At 45.5% G+C, this 21,522-nt stretch overlaps 1 protein-coding gene across 1 annotated transcript; it reads right to left on the bottom strand.

Annotated features, from left to right (window-relative positions):
- Positions 1-2,618: 2,618 nt before the first annotated feature.
- On the bottom strand, positions 2,619-19,636 carry LOC125449407 (zinc finger protein OZF-like). The gene is made up of 2 exons (XM_048525179.2): positions 19,521-19,636; positions 2,619-5,668 (listed from the first exon to the last, which is right to left on the bottom strand). The coding sequence occupies exon 2, from the start codon at positions 5,514-5,516 to the stop codon at positions 3,852-3,854; it is 1,665 nt and encodes a 554-aa protein (XP_048381136.1). The 5' UTR covers positions 5,517-5,668; positions 19,521-19,636; the 3' UTR covers positions 2,619-3,851.
- Between the last annotated feature and the right edge of the window lie 1,886 nt (positions 19,637-21,522).

The raw sequence follows: 21,522 nt of genomic DNA, 5'->3' as shown, positions 1-21,522 counted from the left end.
AGCTAGCACACCCTGGACCCCATGTGACTTCACTTTCTCCATCAGCCTGCCATGGGGAACCTTATCAAACGCCTTACTGAAGTCCATTTTTATATGACATCTACAGCCTTTCCCTCATCAATCAACTTTGTCTCGTCCTCAAAGAATTCTATTAAGTTGGTAGGACATGGCCTTCCCTGCACAAAACTATGTTGTCTATCACTGATAAGCCCATTTTCTTCCAAATGGGAAAATATCCTATCCCTCAGCATCTTCCCTACCACTGACGTCAGGCTCACTGGTCGATAATTACCTGGATTATCCCTGCAAACCTTCTTAAACAAGAGGTCAACATTAGCAATTCTCCAGTCCTCCAGGACCTCACCCATGTTTAAGGATGCTGCAAAGATATCTGTAAGGCCCCGGCTATTTCCTCTCTCGTTTCCCCTCAATAACCTGAGATAGATCCCATCTGGACCTGGGGACTTGTCCACCTTAACGCCTTTTAGGATACCCAACACTTCCTCCCTCCTTATGCCACCTTGACCTAGAGTAATCAAACATCTATCCCTAATCTCAACATCCGTCATGTCCCTCTCCTTGGTGAATACCAATGCAAAGTACTCGTTAAGAACGTCACCCATTTTCTCTGAATCAACTCATAACTTTTCTTCTTTGTCCTCAAGTGGGCCAATCCTTTCTCTAGTTCCCTTCTTGCTCTTTATATATGAATAAAAGGCTTTGGGATTTTCCTTAACCATGTTTGCTAAAGATATCTCATGTCCATTTTAGCCCTCTTAATTCCTCATTTCAGATTCACCCTACATTCCCAGTATTCTTCTAAAGCTTCGTCTGTCTTCAGTCACCGAGATCATATGGATGCTTCCTTTTTCCTCTTAGCTAGTCTCTCAATTTCACCTGTCATCCATCATTCCCTAATCTTGCCATTTCTATTCCACATTTTCACAGGAACGTCTCTCCTGCAAGCTAATCAACCTCTCTCTAAAAGCCTCCTATGTATCAAATGTGGATTTACCTTCAGTTTCTCCCAATTTACATTCCCCAGATCCTGCCAAATTTTGGTATAGTTGGCCTTGCCCCAGTTTGGAACTCTTCCTTTATGGACAAAGATGAGAGTGGTCCTAAGTATTGTAAAACTTACAGAATTGTGGTCACAATTTGCAAAGTAGTCCCCAGTTGTAATTTCAACCACCTGGCCAGGCTCATTCCCCAACATCAGGCCCAGTATGGCCCCTTCCTGAGTTGGACTCATAGTAAATGGCAAGGTCCTGAGGAGTGTTGTGGAAGAGGGGGTCCTAGGAGTACAAGTACATAGCTCATTGAAAGCAGAGTCACAGGTGGACTGGGTGGTGAAGAACTCATTTAGCTTGGTCTTCATCAGTTGAGGCATTGAGTATAGCAGTTGGGATGTTACGTTACAGTTGTCCAAGTCATTGGTGAGGCTGCACTTACTGTGCACAGTTTTAGTCACACTGTTGCAGGAAAGACATACCTAAACTGGAAAGTACATGAAGATTTATGATAATGTTGCCAGGACTAGTGCGTCTGAGTTATAGGGACAGGTTGGCCAGGATAGAACATTATTCCTTGGAATACAGAAGAATGAGGGGTGACCTTACTGAGGTGTATAAAAGTCATGAGGGGCATCGATAGGATGAATGTATGTAGTCCTTTTCCCCAGGGATAGGAGGTGAAAACTAGAGGGCACAGTTTAAGGGTGAAAGGGGCTAGGTTTAAGAAGGAAGGGATCATCCTTGTGAATTTTCTTTGAAGTGCCTCCAGCAAAATATCTTTCCTTTAAATAAGGGGTCTAAAATTGCGCACAGCTCTCAAAATATGGTACTTCAAAATGAACACCTTAATGTTTTCTCACATCATACTCCATTTGCCAACTTACTTCTTATTTATTCATTCTCGGGATGTGGGTGTCACTAGTTGGGCCAGCATTTATTGCCAATTCCTAGATAACATTCAACCAGGTGGCTGTGGAGTAACATGTTGGCCAGACCAGATAGGTATGGCAGATTTCCTTCCCTGTAGGACATTAGTGAACCAGATGGGTTTTTCCCTGACAGTTGACACTGGATTCATGGTTAGATTAGATTCATTTCAAGATTATTAGTCATTGAATCATTAAGTAATACAGCATGGAAACACACCCTTTGGCCCAAATTGGTCCATTATGCCCACTCAGCTAATCCCATAGGGCAACTTCTTCACATGTAATGCACATATGGAATGGGCTGCTGGAGAAAGTGGTTGAGACAGGTATAATAGCAACATTATAGAAACATTTGGATAGGATCATGGATGAAAAGGATTGAGGGGGATAGGGACCAAATGTGCGCAACTGGAATCAGCTGAGTGGGCAGCATGGACCAAACCGCCCAATCGCATGCTGTATTACTTAATGATTCAATGACTAATAATCTTGAAATGAATCTATTCTAACCATGAATCCAGTGTCAACTGTCAGGGAAAAACCCATCTGGGCGCTAATGTCCTACAGGGAAGGAAATCTGCCATACCTATCTGGTCTGGTCCACATGTTACTCCACAGCCACCTGGTTGAATGTTAACTAGGAATTGGCAATAAATGCTGGCCCAACTAGTGACACCCACATCCCGAGAATGAATAAACAGGAAGCTTACAAAAATATATTGATTTAAGTAAGTTGGCAAATGGGGTATGATGTGAGAAAAACATTTAACGTGTTCATTTTGAAATACCATATTTGGAGTGCTGTGAGCAATTTTAGACCCCATATTTGAAGGAAAGATATTATTTTGTTGGAGGCAGTTCAAAGAAAATTCACAAGGGTGATCCCTGGTATAAACAGGATTGTCTTATGAACAAAAGTGAAGTGAAACAGGTTGGGTCTGTACTCACTAGATTTCAGAAGAATTAGAGGTGCTCATTGAGACAGATAGGATTCTTAAAGAGCTGAGAGGATACTTCCCCTTAACTGGAGTCCAGGACAGACAGGGCAGAGTCTCAGAATATAGGGGTGTCAATTTCAGACTGAGAAAAGAAAAAATTTCTTGTATTAGAGTTGAGTGTCTTTGGAACTCATTGCCACAAAGAGCGATGGGAGTAGAGTCCTATGTTTATTCTGACTATCTCAGCCAAGAGTAAAAAGAAAACACATGAAAGTGGTCATGAGGAATTTTGAATCAGTCACACTCCCAATGAATGGTGGTGAAGAATTGAGGGATTTGAACGGCTGTACTCTGATTCCTATTTCTTGCGGTCTTTGAAGGCCCACAACTCTCAACGTTGGATGGCAGCCCCATTAATATACACAGTTCAGAAGAGCAAACATTACAGTGGGACTTAAGTTCAGACACTGCTCATAAGATGGGACGAATTAACAAACCCCTGATCTCACACGGGATAGGTGATCAGCCCCAGTGTGAACTTGCTTGTGTATCTAAAGGTCAGGCGATCGAGAGAAACACTTCCCACACACAGAGCAAGTGTGAACTCGCCGATATGCTTCGAGCTTAGGAAAACTCAGAGCAACACAGAAGCAAATAGAAAGCTTAAAGTGTCAGCACCGTGCATATCTTTCTTCAATACACTGAGTTGACTTACATTGAATAGAGAACCTGGTTTCACAGATTCAAGGTGACAGATATTGTGACTCACACACATACAATGTCCAGTAAATGTGATGTATAGGCTGGGGATTTATGGTGTTCCCTAAAAGCATTACTGTTACATTCCTTGGATACCAACATTAGCAGAGTCATCCTGGGAGATATTGGGAGCTGAAATGTTTTGGTGTGAGTAACTGAAGGGACAAGAACTAAAATAATGTAGAATTCAAAACAAAACAAAAAAAAAAGGTTCAGTCCTTCATCTGTCTCACAGCAGCAAGAACCGAATCTAGCTCTGCTTCAAACACATGAATTTGTTTGTGTTTCAGCAGGCTAGAAGGCCGGGTAAATCTCTGATTGCACAAAGAGCAGGTGAGCTGACTCTCCCTGGCGTGAACTCTATAGTGTCTCTGCAGGTGGGATGGATCAATGAAACCCTTCCCACAAGCAGCGCATTTGAATGGCCTCTCCCCCGTGTGACTACGCTGATGTCTCACAAGGTGGGATGAATAAACAAACCCCTGACCACACTTGGGACAGGTGAACGGCCTCTCCCCAGTATGAACTCGCTCGTGTATGTTCAGGTAGGGCAAACGAGGGAAACGCTTCCCACACACAGAGCAGAGGAATGGCTTCTCCCCAGTGTGAATGCACTGATGTGCTTTGAACTTAGCTAACTGAGAGAATTTCCTCCCACACACAGGGCAGGTGAGCAGCTTCTTCCTGTTGTGGACTTGCTGGTGTCTCTCCAGATCACTTGACTGAGTAAATTTCTTTTCACACACAGGGCAGGCGAACCGCTTCTCCCCAGCGTGAATGTGATGGTGTCTCTTCAATCTGGACAACAGAGTGAATGCCTTTCCACATGTGGAGCAAGTGAACACCCTCTCCCTAGTATGAATAGGACGGTGTTTCTGCAGGTGGTGGAAACAAGTAAACCCCTTCCCACAAATACCACAAACATAAGGCTTCTCCCCAGTGTGAACACGCTTGTGTATCAAAAGGTGACACATCCGAGGGAAACTCTTCCCACACACAGAGCAGGTGAATGGCCTCTCTCCAGTGTGAACCCTCTGATGTGTTATCAGGATAGATGACTGACTGAATTTCTTCCCACACAGTGAGCAAGAAAATGGCCTCTCTCCAGTATGAACACGTTTGTGCATCAAAAGGTAGGTTGAACGAGTGAATCCCTTGCCACACTGTGAGCACGAAAATGGCTTCTCCCCAGTGTGAACACGCTTGTGTATCGAAAGGTCAGATGCCCGAGTGAACCCCTTCCCACACAGAGAGCAGCCGAATGGCTTCTCCCCAGTGTGAATCCGTTTGTGTGTCAGGAGGTGAAACGGATGAATGAATCTCTTCTCACACACACAGCAGAAAAACAATCTCTCCTTGATGTGCGTGGTCTGATGGTTCAGCAGATGAATTTTTCTTTTAAAGGTCTTCTCACATTTAGAACATTTAAAAGGTCTCTTAGCTGAATGAACTAGTTGGTGGTCAATGCAGTGGGAAGACTGAGTGAATCTCTTTCCACAGTGGGAGCAGCTGAATGGCCTGTCCTTGGTGTGAACTTGCTGGTGCTCAGCGAGATGCTCTGGCCCACTGAAAACTTCCCCACAATGAGAACAGCTGAACGGTCTCTCATGAACGTGAATGAGCTGGTGCTCGCCAAGACGGGAAGACAGACTAAACCTCTTCCCACAGTGGGAGCAACTGAACGGCCTCTCGTCAGTCTGATTTTGAACTGTTCCCTTGGAGGATTCAATGCTGTTTCCAGAGGTAGAGCGTTGAAGATGCCTCTCAATGTGATCAAGTTGGTGTGCCCGCAGGTTGGACGAACAGCTGAAGCTCTTCCCACACACAGAGCAGACGAACAGCTTCTCACTGTTGCGAGCTCTCTGGCGTGTCAGCATGTTTGCCACCTGGGTCAATCCCTTCCAGCTGCAGGAGAAGCCTCTCTGGTTGAACTAACTCCCTTCAGGTTTGCGAATGTTCAGGTCCCAGTGGATCGAGAGAACAATTTTGGTTTGATTTTCTTGACATCAAATCTTCCTCTTCCAATAGCCTGAAAATTGAGTTTGCAAAGAATTACCTAAAGCACACAAGACACAAACACACTTCTTGGTCTATCTTTCAGTTTATCATTCTAATTTCTTTTCTTTCATGTCCTATTTACAATTCTTCAAAAGCATGGGATCTCAACAGCTTCTTGTCGTAGTGAGTTCTATTTTCTACCAATAGTCAAACAAAAGAAATGCCTGCAGCCCCTGCAAAATTGATTAGTCGCTTTCCTGGCCTTCTAACGTTCCACCAACAAATAGAAACATTCCAACCAGGCTATTCTGTTGGCCTTTCCCTGGTGTGAATCTGCTTGTAAATCAGGACAGGGGATGGATATGTGAATGTCTTCTCACACAGCAGAAAAACAAGCCTTTCTTGGAGTGATGGTTCAACAGATGAATACTTCTTTTAAAGGACTTCCCAGGTTTAGAATTTTTAAAGGTCTCATAGCTGAGTCGATCTCTTCTAGGGTACAGGTGACTTGTACAAGAGGGACAGGTTGCATCTGAACTGGAGGGAGATCAATATCCTGGTGGGCAGATTTCCTAGAGTCACTCAGGATGGTTTCAACTAGTCTGGGAAGGGGGTAGGATCCAAAGCAGCAAGAAAATCAAAGAGAAGGTGGAGGACAGTACAGAGATTAATGAGAGAAAGTTAAATAATAAAAAGGTGGTATTGGTAATCCTGTACTAGGGTCAGTCAATGCACACCTAAGGAAAGCTTGTTTTCCTGCCATGAGAGAGAGAAGACGTTCACATACACGATAGGGCAGCCAAGGGCATGGCAGGAAGCAAGGGAAGTTTGGGTTAAACTGCATTTATTTCAATGCAAGAGGTCTGACAGGTAAGGCAAATGAACTCAAGTTATGGAAGGATACACAGACTGGGATACTATAGCTATTACAGAAACATAGCCGAGGGAAGGACAGGGCTGGTAACTCAATATTCCTGGATACAGATTCTATAGGAAGAATAGAAGGGGAAGCAAGAGGTGAGGGGAATTGTGTTTTTGATTAGGGAGAACATCATGGTAGTACTGATGGGGGCACTCTTGAGGATCAAGTCTCCATGGGTAGAACTGAGAGATTAAAAAAAAGAGGGAGATCACTTTGATAGCATTGTATTATAGGCCCTCCAGTTGTCAGTGGGAGATTGAGCAGCAAATACGTAAAAGTGATTGCAGATAGGTGCAATAACAATAGGGTTGTAACAGTAAGGGATTTTAACTTTCCTAACAGTGACTGGGATTGGCTTGTGTTAGGGGCTTGGAAGAAGAGAAATGTGTTCAATGTGTTCAGAAAGAATTTCTCAAGCAGTATGTAGATTACCCTACTAGAGAAGGGGCAAAACTTAACCTCCTCTTGGGAAATAAGGGAAGTGATAGAAGTGTTAGCGGTGGAGGACTTTGGGACAAGTGATCATAATTCTGTCAGTTTTAAATTAGCTATAAAAGGATAGATCTGGTCGTAAGTTAATGTTCTAAACTGGGTCAAGGCCAATTTTGATGGTCTTGGATTGGAACTTCCAAAAATTGATTGGGGGAGGCTGTTTGCAGAGAAAGGGATGTCTGGTAAGTGGGAAGCTATCAAAAGTGAGTTAATGAGGGTTCAGAGCCAGCACGTTCCTGTTAGAGTGAAGGGAAGGCTGGCAGTAGGGAAAGCTGTTGACTTGCTTGCTGAGCTGGCTTGTTTTCGCAGCAAACCCTGGATGACTAGAACTATTGAGGTCCTGGACAAGGAGGAGGAGGCAGCATATGACATGTATAGACAGCTGGGATCAAGTGAATTCCTTGAGAATATGGTGTGTTGCCGTACACTTGAGAGAGAAACCAGGTTTCTTCTAAGAAATTTTTATAAATGGTCATAAGATGGGTTTGGTAAATAAGGTAAAGGAGTATTCAAAGAGATTCAGCAAGCACACGAAGGGCAGAAGAGTAATGAGGGAGCAAATAGGGCCTCGTAAAGATCAATATCTATGTGCAGAGCCACAAGAGATAGGTGAAATTCTAAATGAATGAGTATGCAGTGTCAAATGGATGCTAGGGAACTTGGAGAAATAAATAGTGATGTCTTGAGAGTTCACATTACAGAATAGGTGGTGCTAGAAGTCTTAAAACACATTTAGGCAGAAAAGCCTCCAGGACATTAAGCAGGCTGTAGGAAAAGGGATAATCAGCTATGAATAACTCAGGAAATAAAAGGAGAGTATCACATTGTGCAATCTAATGCATATAAAGTGGCAAAGATTAGTGGGAAACTAAGGAATTGGGAAATCTTTAAAAGGTCAACATAAAACCACAAGAAAAGCAATAAAGATAGATAAGATGGATTAAGAGTAAACTAGCTTAGAATATAAAACAGATAGCAAATGTTTCTACACATACATTAAAAAAAATTTTATAAAAAAGTGGCTAAGGAAAACATTGGTCCTTTAGAGGATGAGGAGGGGAATTTAATCGAGCAAGTGAGGAAACAGCATGGCATTGAACAGGTACTTCGGGTTGGTCTTCACAACGGAAGACAAATAATATGCCAATAATTGAGGACAAGGAACAGAGGACAAGGAACAGAGGACCGAGAAACTATCATTATCACTAAAGAGGTTGTGTTGGACAAGTTAATTGGGCTAAAGACAGACAAGTCTCCTGGACCTATGGAATACATCCCAAGACTGAAAAATTGCAGCATGCTGCTGTGCAGAGGGACCTGGATGTCCTGGTGCATCAATCACAAAGTTGGTTTGAAGTTGCAGCAGGTAATTAAGAACCCAAGTGGAATATTGTCCTTCATTGCTAGAGTGAAGAAGTTTAAAAATTGAGTGGTTATGCTACAGCTGTCTAGGGTGCTGATGAGGCCACAGCTGGAGTACTGTGTACAGTTTTGACCTTCTTATTCGAGGAAGGATGTACTGACAGTGGACGGAGTGCAGAGGAGGTTGACTAGGTTGATTCTGGGTGAAGAGGGTTGGCTTGAGGAGACATTGATTAGATAGGGACTGCACTCATTGGAATTTAAAAGAATAAGCGGGGGGGTAATCTTATAAAAACATACAAAATTATCAAGAAAACAGATAAAAATAGAAGCAGGGAGGGTGTTTTCAGTGGCAGGTGACACTAGAACTAGGAGGTATAGTGTCAAAATAAGAGGGAGCAGATTTAGGACTGAGTTGAGGAGGAATTACTTCTCCCAAAATGTTGTTGAATGTTTCTCCTGCAGAATGTGGGAGGTAAGGGTCACCACAGGTGTCCCTGCTGACTACATCTGTGGGAAGTGCACCCAACTCCAGCTCCTAGAAAACCGTGTTAGGGAACTGGAGCTGGAGCTGGATGAACTTCGGATCATTCGGGAGGCAGAGGGGGTTATTAGAGGAGTTACAGGGAGGTAGTCACTCCTCAGGTACAAGAAAAAGGCAGATGGGTTAAGGTCAGGGGACGGAAAGGGAATCGGCAGGCAGGGCAGGGAATTCCCTGTGGCCATTCCCCTCAACAATAAGTACACCGTTTTGGATACTGTTTGGTGGGGGGTGGGGGGGTACTTACCAGGGGAAAGCGGTGGGGCACAGGTCTCTGACACAGAGTCTGTCCCTGCTGCTCAGAAGGGAAGGGGGAAAGAGGAGCAGAGCAGTAGTCATTGGGGACTCCATAGTTAGGGGGACAGATAGAAGGTTCTGTGGGTACAAGAGAGACTCACGGTTGGTGTGTTGCCTCCCAGGTGCCAGGGTGCGTGATGTCTCTGATCGTGTTTTTGGGATCCTTAAGGGGGAGGGGGAGCAGCCCCAAGTCGTGGTCCACATTGGCACCAGCGACATAGGTAGGAAGAGAGATGGGGATTTAAGCCAGAAATTCAGGGAGCTAGGTTGGAAGCTTAGAGCTAGGACGAACAGAGTTGTTGTCTCTGGTTTGTTGCCCGTGCCACGTGCTAGTGAGGCGAGGAATAGGGAGAGAGAGGAGTTGAACACGTGGCTACAGGGATGGTGCAGGAGGGAGGGTTTTGGATTCTTGGATAATTGGGGCTCTTTCTCGGGTAGGTGGGACCTCTACAAGCAGGATGGTCTTTCCTGAACCAGAGGGGTACCGATATCCTGGGGGGGAAATTTGCGGAGGCTATTCGGGTGGGTTTAAACTAATTCAGCAGGGGGATGGGAACCAAAATTGTAGCGAGTATAGAAAAGGTTGAGAGCAGGGAGGTCCGAAATCAAGTTTCAGGCACGCAAGATGGCACCGGCAAGCAAGAAGTTGGTTTGAAGTGTGTCTACTTCAACGCCAGGAGCGTCCAGAACAAGGTGGGTGAACTTGCAGCATGGGTTAGTACCTGGGACTTCGATGTTGTGGCCATTTCGGAGACATGGATAGAGCAGGGACAGGAATAGTTGTTGCAGGTTCTGGGATTTAGATGTTTCAGTAAGAACAGAGAAGATGGTAAGGGGGGGGTGGGGAACGAGGTGTGGCATTGTTGATCAAGGACAGCATTACAGTTGCAGAAAGGATGTTTGGGGACTCATCAGCTGAGGTAGTATGGGCTGAAGTTAGAAACAGGAAAGGAAGGGTCACCTTGTTGGGAGTTTTCTATAGGCCTCCGAATAGTTCCAGATATGTAGAGGAAAGGATTGCAAAGATGATTCTCGACAGGAGTGAGAGAGACAGGGTAGTTGTCGTGGGGGACTTCAACTTTCCAAATATTGACTGGGAACACTATAGGTTGAGTACTATAGATGGGTCAGTTTTTGTCCAGTGTGTGCAGGAGGGCTTCCTGACACAGTATGTAGACAGGCCAACAAGGGGCGAAGCCACATTAGATTTGGTACTGGGTAATGAGTCCGGCCAGGTGTTAGATTTGCAAGTAGGTGAGCACTTTGGTGATAGCGATCACAATTCTGTTATGTTTACTTTAGTGATGGAAAGGGATAGGTGTATACCACTGGGCAAGAGTTATAGCTGGGGGAAAGGCAATTACGATGAGATTAGGCAAGATTTAGGGAGCATAGGATGGGGAAGGAAACTGCAGGGGATGGGCACATTAGAAATATGGAGCCTACTCAAGGAAAAGCTCCTGTGTGCCCTAGATAAGTATGTACCTGTCAGACAGGGAGGAAGCAGTAGAGCGCAGGAGCCGTGGTTTATGAAGGAAGTGGAATCTCTCGTCAAGAGGAAGAAGGCGGCTTATGTTAGGATGAGAGGTGAAGGCTTAGTTAGGTCGCTTGAGGGCTACGAGGTAGCCAGGAAAGACCGAAAGAGAGAGCTCAGAAGAGCCAGGAGGAGGCATGAGAAGTTGTTGGCGGATAGGATCAGGGTAAACCCTAAGGCTTTCTATAGGTATTTAAGGAATAAAAGAATGACGAAAGAAAGATTAGGGCCAATCAAGGATAGCAGTGCTAAGTTGTGTGTGGAGTCAGAGGAGATAGAGGAAGCAATAAATGAATATTTTTCAACAGTATTCACTCTAGAAAACAACAATGTTGTCGAGGAGAATAATGAGATACAGGCTACTAGACTAGGTGGAATTGAGGTTCACAAGGAAGAGGTATTAGAAATCTTTCAGAGGGTGAAGATAGATAAGTCCCCTGGGCTGGATGGGATTTATCCTAGGATCCTCTGAGAAGCCAGGGAGGAGACTGCCCAGCCTTTGGCATTGATCTTTAACTCGTCATTGTCTACAGGAATAGTGCCAGACGACTGGAGGATAACAAATGTGGTTCCCCTGTTCAAGAAGGGGATTGGAGACAACCCTGATAATTATAGACCAGTGAGCCTTACCTCAGTTGTTGGTAAAGTGTTGGAAAAGGTTATAAGAGATAGGATTTATAATCACCTAGAAAAGAATAAATTGATTAGGGATAGTCAGCACAGTTTTGTGAAGGGAAGGTCGTGCCTCACAAACTTTATTGAGTTCTTTGAGAAGGTGACCAAACAGGTAGCTGAGAGTAAACCGGTTGATTGTGGTGTATATGGATTTCAGCAAGGCGTTTGATAAGGTTCCCCACAATAGGCTATTGTACAAAATGCGGAGGAATGGGATTGTGGGAGATATAGCAGTTTGGATCGGAAATTGGCTTGCTGAAAGAAGACAGAGGTTGGTAGTTGATGGGAAATGTTCATCCTGGAGACCAGTTACTACCACAAGGGTCGGTGTTGGGTCCGCTGCTGTTTGTCATTTTTATAAATGACCTGGATGAGGGTGTAGAAGGATGGGTTAGTAAATTTGCAGACGACACTAAGGTCAGTGGAGTTGTGGATAGTGACGAAGGATACTGTAGGTTGCAGAGAGACACAGATAAGCTGCAGAGCTGGGCAGAGAGGTGGAATTTGGAGTTTAATGCGGACAAGTGTGAGGTGATGCACTTTGGTAGGAGTAACCAGAAGGCAAAGGATTGGGCTAATGGTAAGATTCTTGGTAGCGTAGATGAGCAGAGAGATCTCGGTGTCCATGTACACAGATCCTTGAAAGTTGCCACCCAGGTTGATAGGGCTGTTAAGAAGGCATACAGTGTTTTAGCTTTTATTAATAGAGGGATCTAGTTCCGGAACCAAGAGGTTATGCTGCAGCTGTACAAAACTCTGGTGCGGCCACACTTGGAGTATTGCGTACAGTTCTGGTCACCACATTATAAGAAGGATGTGGAAGCTTTGGAAAGGGTGCAGAGGAGATTTACTAGGATGTTGCCTGGTATGGAGGGTAGGTCTTACGAGGAAAGGCTGAGGGACTTGAGGCTGCTTTCGTTAGAGAGAAGAAGGTTGAGAGGTGACTTAATTGAAACATATAAAATAATCAGAGGGTTAGATAGGGTGGATAGGGAGAGCCTTTTTCCTAGGATTGCGATGGCGAGCATGAGGGGGCATAGCTTTAAATTGAGGGGTGAAAGATATAGGACAGATGTCAGAGGTAGTTTCTTTACTCAGGGAGTAGTAAGGGAATGGAATGCTTTGCCTGCAACGGTAGTAAATTCGCCAACTTTAAGTACATTTAAGTTATCATTGGACAAGCATATGGACGTACATGGAATAGTGTAGGTTAGATGGGCTTCAGATTGGTATGATAGGTCGGCACAACATCGAGGGCCAAAGGGCCTGTACTGTGCTGTAATGTTCTATGTTGTGAATCTGTGGCATTCCTTGCCCAATGAAGCAGCTGAGGATACTTCATTGAATGTCTTTAAGGCAAAGATAACTCTTTGACTGTTCAAAAATCTAAGCTTTATAGTGAACAGGCAAATATGTTGAGCTGAAGATCAGCCATGATCTTACTGAATGGCAGAGCAGGCTCGATGAACCAGATGGCCTATTCCTGTTCCTACCTCTTCTGTTTTTTTATGTCAAGTGTAATCCAGGACTTTGTGGGATGCTCGGGAGGAAATTGCAGGACCCCTAGTGGAGATATCTGTGTCATTGACAGCCACGGGTAAAGTGCCTGAATACTGGAGGGTGGCTAATGAACTGCCTGGGAACTACAGACTGATGAACCTTATGGCTGTGGTGGGTACTTTGTTAGAGAGGATTCTGAGAGACAGGATCTACAGGCATTTGGGGTAGTCAGCATGGCTTGGTGTGTGGGAAATGGTGTCTTATAAACTTGACAGCTTTTTGAAGAGGTGACCAAGAAAGTAGATGAGGATAGTGCAGTAGACATTGTCTACATGGGCTTTAGCAAGCCCTTTAACAAGGAACTGCACGGTAGGTTGTAAGGTTAAATCTCATGGGATCCAGGGAAACCTAGCCAACTGGATATAAAATTGGCTTGATAGGTTAGATCACTACAGTGTGTAAACAGGCCCTTCGGCCCAACAAGTCCACATCGCCCCTTACGGTATCCCACCCAGGCCCATCCCTCTATGACCCACAGACCCCTGAACACTATGGGGCAATTTAGCATGGCCAATCCATCTAGCCTGCACATCTTTGGATTGTGGGAAGAAACCGGAGCACCTGGAGAAAACCCACGCAGACATGGGGAGAATATGCAAACTCCACACAGACAGTTACCCGAGCTGGAATTGAACTCGGGTCCCTGGCACTGTGAGGCTGCAGTGCTAACCACTGAGCCACCATGCTGCCCAAAGTAAAAGAAAGAGCGGCGGTAGTGGGTTGTTTTACAGACTGGAGACCTGTGACCAGCATTGTTCCACAGGGGCTGGTGCGGGTCCACTGTTATTTGTTGGTTATATAAATGATGTGGATAACAATTGGTTAGTAAGTTTGCAGATGACACAAGATTGGTGGTATTGTAGACGGTGAAAAAGATTATTTGGGAATACATCGAGATCTTGATCAACTAGACCAGTGGACTGGCAGACGGAGTTTAATTTACTTAAAGCAATGTGTCACATTTCAGTAAATCAAACCAGGGTAGGACTTGCACAGTTGATGTGGGGCTCTGGGGAGTAATGTTATAGAATAAAGAGATCTACACATTCATTCCTTCTTGGAGGTGGAGCTATGAATAGACAGGGTCTTGAAGGAGGCTTTCAGCATGCTTGCTTTCTTCGGTCAGGGCACTGAATATAAGAGTTGGGAAGTCTTGTTGCAGCTGTACAAGACATTGTGAGGCCACATTTGGAGTACTGCATACAGTTCTGGTTGCCTAATTATGGAAAGAATATTGCCAAACTAGAAAGACTGCAGAAAAAAATTTACTAGGATGCTACCTGGACTGGAAAGTTTGAATTATGAGAGTTGGAGAGGCTGGGGCATTCCCCCTGCACCACCACCCCCCGCCCCCGCCCGGCAAATTTTATTAAAATAAGGCAGGATCTGGCCAAAGTAGACTGGAAACAGCTACTTGAGGGTACAGCAGAAGAGTGGGACGCATTCAAAACAGGCACAGACCCAAATAAGATTTATATGGCATAGAAACAGACCCTTCTGCCCAACTAGTCCATGCTGAGCATAATCCCAAACTAGATCCACCTGCTTGCTCCTGGCCTTTGTTTCCCAGCCTTTCCTATTCATACATCCATCCAAATGTCCTCAGGAAGTTCATTCTACATGCAAACCACCCTCTAGATTAAAAAAAATTCTCCATGTCTTTTTTAAATTTCTCTCCTCTTCCCTTAAAAATGTGTCCCCTTGTCTTGAAATTCCAAATTTTAGGGAGAAGACACCTACCATCAATACCACCTACACCTCTCATTATTTTATAAACTTCCATCAGGTCACCTCTCAACCTCCTATGCTCCAGTGAAAAAAAATCCCAGCTTTTCTTTATAACTCAAATCTCCCATACCCGGCGACATCCTGGTAAAAGGAGACAACAAAGTGTGGAGCTGGATGAACACAACAGGCCAAGCAGCATCTCAGGAGCACAAAAGCTGACGTTTCGGGCCTAAGCCTTTCATCAGAAATGGGGGAGTGGAGAGGGTTCTGAAATAAATAGGGAGAGAGGGGGAGGCGGATCAAAGACGATAGAGGAGAAGACAGGCGAAGAGGTGGCAGACAAGTTAAAGAAGCAGGGATGGAGCTAGTAGAGGTGGGGAGGTAGGGAGGGGATAGGTCAGTCCGGGGAAGACAAACAGGTCAAGGGTGCAGGATGAGGTTAGTAGGTAGGAAATGGGGGTGCAGCTTGAGGTAGGAAGAAGGGATAGATGAGAGGAAGAACAGGATAGGGAGGCAGGGACCAGCTGGGCTGGTTTTGGGATGCAGTAGGGGGAGGGGAGATTTTGAAGCCTGTGAAATCCACATTGATACCACTGGGCTGCAGGGTTCCCACGCAGAATAAGAGTTGCTGTTCCTGCAACCTACAGGAAGCATTGTTGTGGCACTGCAGGAGGCCCAGGATGGACATGTCGTCTAAGGAATGGGAGGGGGGAGTTAAAATGGGTTGCAACTGGGAGGTGCAGTTGTTTAGTGCGAACCAAGCATAGGCATTCTGCAAAGCGGTCCCCAAGCCTCCACTTGGTTTCCCTGATGTAGAGGAGGCCACAACAAGTACAGCGGATGCAGTATACCACATAGGCAGATGTGCAGGTGAACATTTGCTTGATGTGGAAAGTCTTCTTGGGGCCTAGGTTGCGGATGAGGGAGGTGGTGTGAGGGCAGGTATAGCATTTCCTGCGGTTGCAGGGTAAGTGCTGGGTGTGGTGGGGTTGGAGGGGAGTGTGGAGAGGACAAGGGAGTCACGGAGAGAGTGGTCACTCCGGAAGGCAGACAAGGGTGGGGCAGGGAAAAATGTCTTTGGTGGTGGGGTCAGATTGTAGATGGCAAAGTGTTGGAGGATGATGGGGTGGTATGTGAGGGCGAAGGGGGCCCTGTGTGGTGGTTATTGTGGGGACGGGGTGTGAGGGATTTGATGCGGGCGATGTCGAGGGCTTTCTCAACGTGCGTGTGTGTACAAGAGCACCCAAGATGTATAGGAGCACAATGCCTCATCCTGGCACCTGGCAGAGGCAAAGGAACTGGGAACAGGAGATGGCATTTTTGCAGAAAGATGGGTGGGAGGTGTATTCTAGGTAGCCGTGGGAGTCAGTGGACTTGAAAATGGATGTCAGTTTCTAGGCGGTTGCCTGAGATGGAGACAGATGGGTCCAGGAAGGTGAGGGAAGTGTTAGAGATAGTCCAGGTGAACATGAGGTTGGGATGGAAGTGTTCATCCTGGCAAATGTCTTCTGAACCTTGTCCAGCATGATAATATCCTTCCTCTAACTAGGTGACCAGAACTGGTCACAGTCTTCCAAAAGACACCTCACCTATGTCATGCACAACCTCAACACAACATACCAATTCCTATACTCAAACGACTGAGCCACGAAGACAAGCATGCTAAATGCCTTTGAATGATTATAAGAATATGTACCTTCACCCCTATGTCCCCCTGTTTTACAATACTACCATCAATTGTACAGGCCTATCCTTGTTTCTTGTAACTGAAGGCAATACCACACATTTATCCAAATTGAACACCATCTGCCATTTTTCTCTTCATTGACCCATTTGATCAAGATCCCTTTGTCATCTTAGAAAACCTGCTTCGCCGTCTACTAAGCCACCAATTTTGGTGTCATCTGCAAACTTACTCACCATGCCTTCTCTATTCCCATCCAAATTATTTATGTAAAATGACAAACTAAAGAGAACCCAGAACTGATCCATGTGGAACACCACTGGTCACAGGCTCCAGTCTGAAAAGCAACCTTCCACCATTGCTCTCCATCTCCTGCTGTTAAGCCAACTACGTATCCAGGTGGCAAACTCACCCCAAATCCCATGCGATCTAACTTTATTAATTAATCTACCATGGGGAACCTTCTCAAAGGCTTTTCTAAAATCCAAATAAGCAATGTATACTACTCTGCCATGGTCAATCTTTTTGGTAATTTCCTCAAAGAAAAACTCAATCAAGTTTTGAGACACGATTTTCTCTCGCACAAAACCATGTTAACTATTCCCAATCAATTTTTTCCCCCTCTCTAAATCCTATATTTTATAACCACCTCCAACAACTTATCCACACCCGAAATCAGACTCACAGGGCATACAGTTCCAGGTTTTTCCTTACAATCTTAAGCAAAAAGGTGCAACATTTGCCACCCTCCATTCATCAAGCACCTCACTTGGAGTTATAGATGATGCAAATATTTCTGCAAGGGGTCTCAATTTCCTCCCTCACTTCCCACAACATTCTGAGATAGATTAGATTAGGTCCCGGAGATTTATCCACCATTATATTCTCTAAGATCTTGAGAGCTTGCAGTTCTCTAACGTGAACTGTTTTTAAAAATGTGAAAGTTTATTTCTCTGCATTCTCTGCACTCCATTTCTTTCTCTACAGTGAAAACTGAAAGCAAAGATTCATTTAGTATCTCCTGGGGTTCAACAGAAAAACAACTTCCTTGATCTTTAACAGCCCTACCCTACTAAGGGAACAAAATAACAGAGAGGGTCTTAAAAAAAATATATAGCCAGTGAAAAGGGTAACTCAAGAAAGCAATTATGAGAGCAAAGAAGGGCATCAGAAAATGCTGGCAATTAGGAAGAACTCCAAGATATTCTATAAGTATGTCAAGTGGAAAAGAATAGCCAGGGAAATAACAGGGTCTATTTGGGATGAAGGACTAATCTGTACTCAAAGCTGTAGAACACTGGTAGTGTGTTAGATGTGTAGTTTAACTACAGTACATTTGTATATACATGTGAGAAGGAAGGTGCAAGTACAGAATTTGAGAAGATGCACTTTGAAGCTCTGTAGCAGACTGACACAAGAAGCAAGGTGGTATTGGAAACTTTGGCAGATTTAAAAGTGGACAAGCCCCCAGATGTGGATGGGTTGTATCCGAAGCTATTGTAAAGACAAGGGAGGAAATTAAAGGAGACCTAACATAAATTTAAATTGTCTTTGGCAACAAGGGGTGTGCCAGAGGAGAACTGGACAGCTAGTGCAGTTCCAGTGGTAGAGGAAGATTAAGGAGCTATAAACCAACGAGCTCAGACAAACAAAAGGATGTTGGTATTGATCCACTGGGGGTCGCAGGTCAGGATAACAGGATAGTTAAGGCAGTATACAGAACGTGTGCCTATATCAACCTTTTATTAAAATTTTCTTTCACCCTCCCCACCAAATTACCCAGGCAGAATAAGTTTGGACTAGAGGCAAGATCGTGCCTCATGGACTAGAGATGAGGCCCTAGTGCATAGAAGGACTGTAAAATTATTTATTTTTCTACTTTATTCCTCTGCTTGACTTATTACGTCTTAAAATTTCTATTTTATAACAAAGAATCCTATATTTAAGTGTCTGCACCTGGGTACTTTTGTACCTAAAATAGCACCGCAAGTGGTGACTTCTAGACTTTTCACTGTACTCACGTGAATACATGTGACAATAATGCTGTTCGAATCTGTCTTGGAGTAAATTATAAAAGTAGATTGGAGCTATACAGAACTTTGGTAGGGCCACAGCTAGAGTATTGTGGATGCTGCCCAAGCTGCTGAGCTTTTCCAGCATTTTGTTTTTGTTTCTAATTTACAACATCCGCAATTCTTTCATTTTTTTTCGGTACTGCGTGCATTTCTGGCGACTGTACAATAGGAAGGATGTATCGAGAAACGTTAACTCTGATTTTTCCTTCACTGCTGCCAGACCGGCCGAGCAACTTGATTTTGCGTGTTATAGGACTTTTCTGTACCATTTGATTCTGTGAACCAAATAAACTCTTATATAAAACGCGTATGCGTTTGAGACAAAGTAAAGTTAATTGGTCCTGGTTAGCCCCTCCGAAGCCCCTACAAACGGAGCCTATAAAACACGCTCTCTGATGAAGGGTCTAGGCCCGAAACGTCAGCTTTTGTGCTCCTGAGATGCTGCTTGGCCTGCTGTGTTCATCCAGCCTCACATTTTATTATCTTGGAATCTCCAGCATCTGCAGTTCCCATTATCTCTGATCCGAAAAAAAAATTGTCTCAGCCCAGGAAATAAATTCCCAAATAAAAAATCAACTACGGATGCTGGAAGCCATAAGCAAAAGCAGAAATTGCATGGGGGAGAAGAAACATTCAGCAAGTCAGACCACAGCCGTGGAATCACAGCAGTTAACTTTTCGGGTCCACCGAACCTTCTCCACAAAGTCTCGATTCCAGTTCCGGCATATTGCGCATGCGCGATTAGAAACACAGCCTCCACAAAATAGCGTCAGAGATAACTGGGAACTGCAGATGCTGGAGAATCCAAGATAACAAAAAAAAAGCGATCCACATGCGCCCTGTCGTACCTTGCCCACATTCAGATGGCGGCTGCGCACGCAAAAACACACACACACACCAAAACGAGGAGGCGATAGTTAACGCAGGGCCTTCTTGGGTAGCAACCACCAACACGTTGCACAATTCGTCCAAACATGCAACGAGCATATCATTGTTTCAGCTTTGAAACTTACCCTGGGTGTTCGGGATAATTTTTCCGCCTACCCACTTCCAGTCACCACCAGACACCGACTCATCCGCGGCCTGTCTCCGGGAGACATAAATTAACAACACTCCTCCCCGGACCGACACTCGCACTGCGCCTGCGCGCTGTTGACTTGTAAACGTACTTCGCATGCTCCTGCTGATTGACGGCGGCTCAGGACTAATAGACAAAGGGGGCGGTGCTAGAGAGCTAAACAGGAACCGCTGGTCCTCCAAACGATCAGAGTGAATCAGGGCTGAGCATAACAGCTCTTTCCCCATTAAATAAAAGCCGAAAGAACTGCGGATGCTGTAAATCAAGCACAAAAACAAAGTTGCTGGAAAAGTTCAGCAGGTCTGGCAGCATCTGTGAAGGAGAAAACAGAGTTAACGTTTCGGGAACGGTGTCCCTTCCTCAGTTCTGCTCTTTACCCATTGACTGAAACTCTCCGTCATGTGGAAACATTAATTGTGTCAAACCTCACGAGAAAAGTGCATCTTTCTTTGTCTTTCAGTAACTGGACAGCATAAAAACCGTGTCTTTTCAATTTTTCGGTACTTCCTAACGGGGATTGAAATGGAGAACAAACACGATCTGGCCAAAATGAGTGGTAATCAAAGAAATCTTGTCTATGCCCAGACCAAGGACTGGAGTGCACCATATGGTCAGACCAAGGACAAGGGTGCTGGAGGCTCAGTAAGACAGGTGAAGGCTTTTGGGGTCTTGCCCAGGCCTAGATCATCCAGAGGGGATCTGAAGAGAGAAGAAACCCGGCCCTTAAATCCTTGACAATAAAATGTGAGGCTGGATGAACACAGCAGGCCCAGCAGCATCTCAGGAGCACAAAAGCTGACGTTTCGGGCCTAGACCCTTCATCAGAGATGGGGATGGGGTGAGGGTTCTGGAATAAATAGGGAGAGAGGGGGAGGCGGACCGAAGATGGAGAGAAAAGAGTATAGGTGGGGAGGTGGGGAGGGGATAGGTCAGTCCAGGGAAGACAGACAGGTCAAGGAGGTGGGATGAGGTTAGTAGGTAGGAGATGGAGGTGCAGCTTGGGGTGGGAGGAAGGGATGGGTGAGAGGAAGAACAGGTTAGGGAAGCAGAGACAGGTTGGACTGGTTTTGGAATGTAGTGGGTGGAGAGGAAGAGCTGGGCTGGTTGTGTGGTGCAGTGGGGGGAGGGGACGAACTGGGCCAGTTTTGGGATGCGGTGGGGGAAAGGGAGATTTTGAAGCTGGTGAAGTCCACATTGATACCATTGGGCTGCAGGGTTCCCAAGCGGAATATGAGTTCCTGCAACCTTCGGGTGGCATCGTTGTGGCACTGCAGGAGGCCCACGATGGACATGTCATCTAAAGAATGGGAGGGGGAGTGGAAATGGTTTGCGACTGGGAGGTGCAGTTGTTTATTGCAAACCGAGCGGAGGTGTTCTGCAAAGCGGTCCCCAAGCCTCCGCTTGGTTTCCCCAATGTAGAGGAAGCCACACCGGGTACAGTGGATGCAGTATACCACATTGGCAGATGTGCAGGTGAACCTCTGCTTAATATGGAAAGTCATCTTGGGGCCTGGGATAGGGGTGAGGGAGGAGGTGTGGGGGCAGGTGTAGCATTTCCTGCAGTTGCAGGGGAAGGTGCCAGGTGTGGTGGGGTTGGAGGGCAGTATGGAGCGAACAAGGGAGTCACGGAGAGAGTGGTCTCTCTGGAAAGCAGACAAGGGTGGGGATGGAAAAATGTCTTGGGTGGTGGGGTCGGATTGTAGATGGCAGAAGTGTCGGAGGATGGTGCGTTGTATCCGGAGGTTGGTGGGGTGGTGTGTGAGAACGAGGGGGATCCTCTTTGGGCGGTTGAGGCGGGGGCGGGGTGTGAGGGATGTGTTGCGGGAAATGTGGGAGACGCGGTCAAGGGCATTCTTGACCACTGTGGGGGGAAAGTTGCGGTCCTTGAAGAACTTGGACATCTGGGATGTGCGGGAGTGGAATGCCTCATCGTGGGA

This window comes from Stegostoma tigrinum, chromosome 42, assembly GCF_030684315.1.
Source record: "Stegostoma tigrinum isolate sSteTig4 chromosome 42, sSteTig4.hap1, whole genome shotgun sequence".
In the NCBI taxonomy this organism is placed as follows: Eukaryota; Metazoa; Chordata; class Chondrichthyes; order Orectolobiformes; family Stegostomatidae; genus Stegostoma; species Stegostoma tigrinum.
The sequence above is the reverse complement of the archived record's forward strand: the minus strand, read 5'-3'. Positions and strand labels throughout refer to the sequence as shown.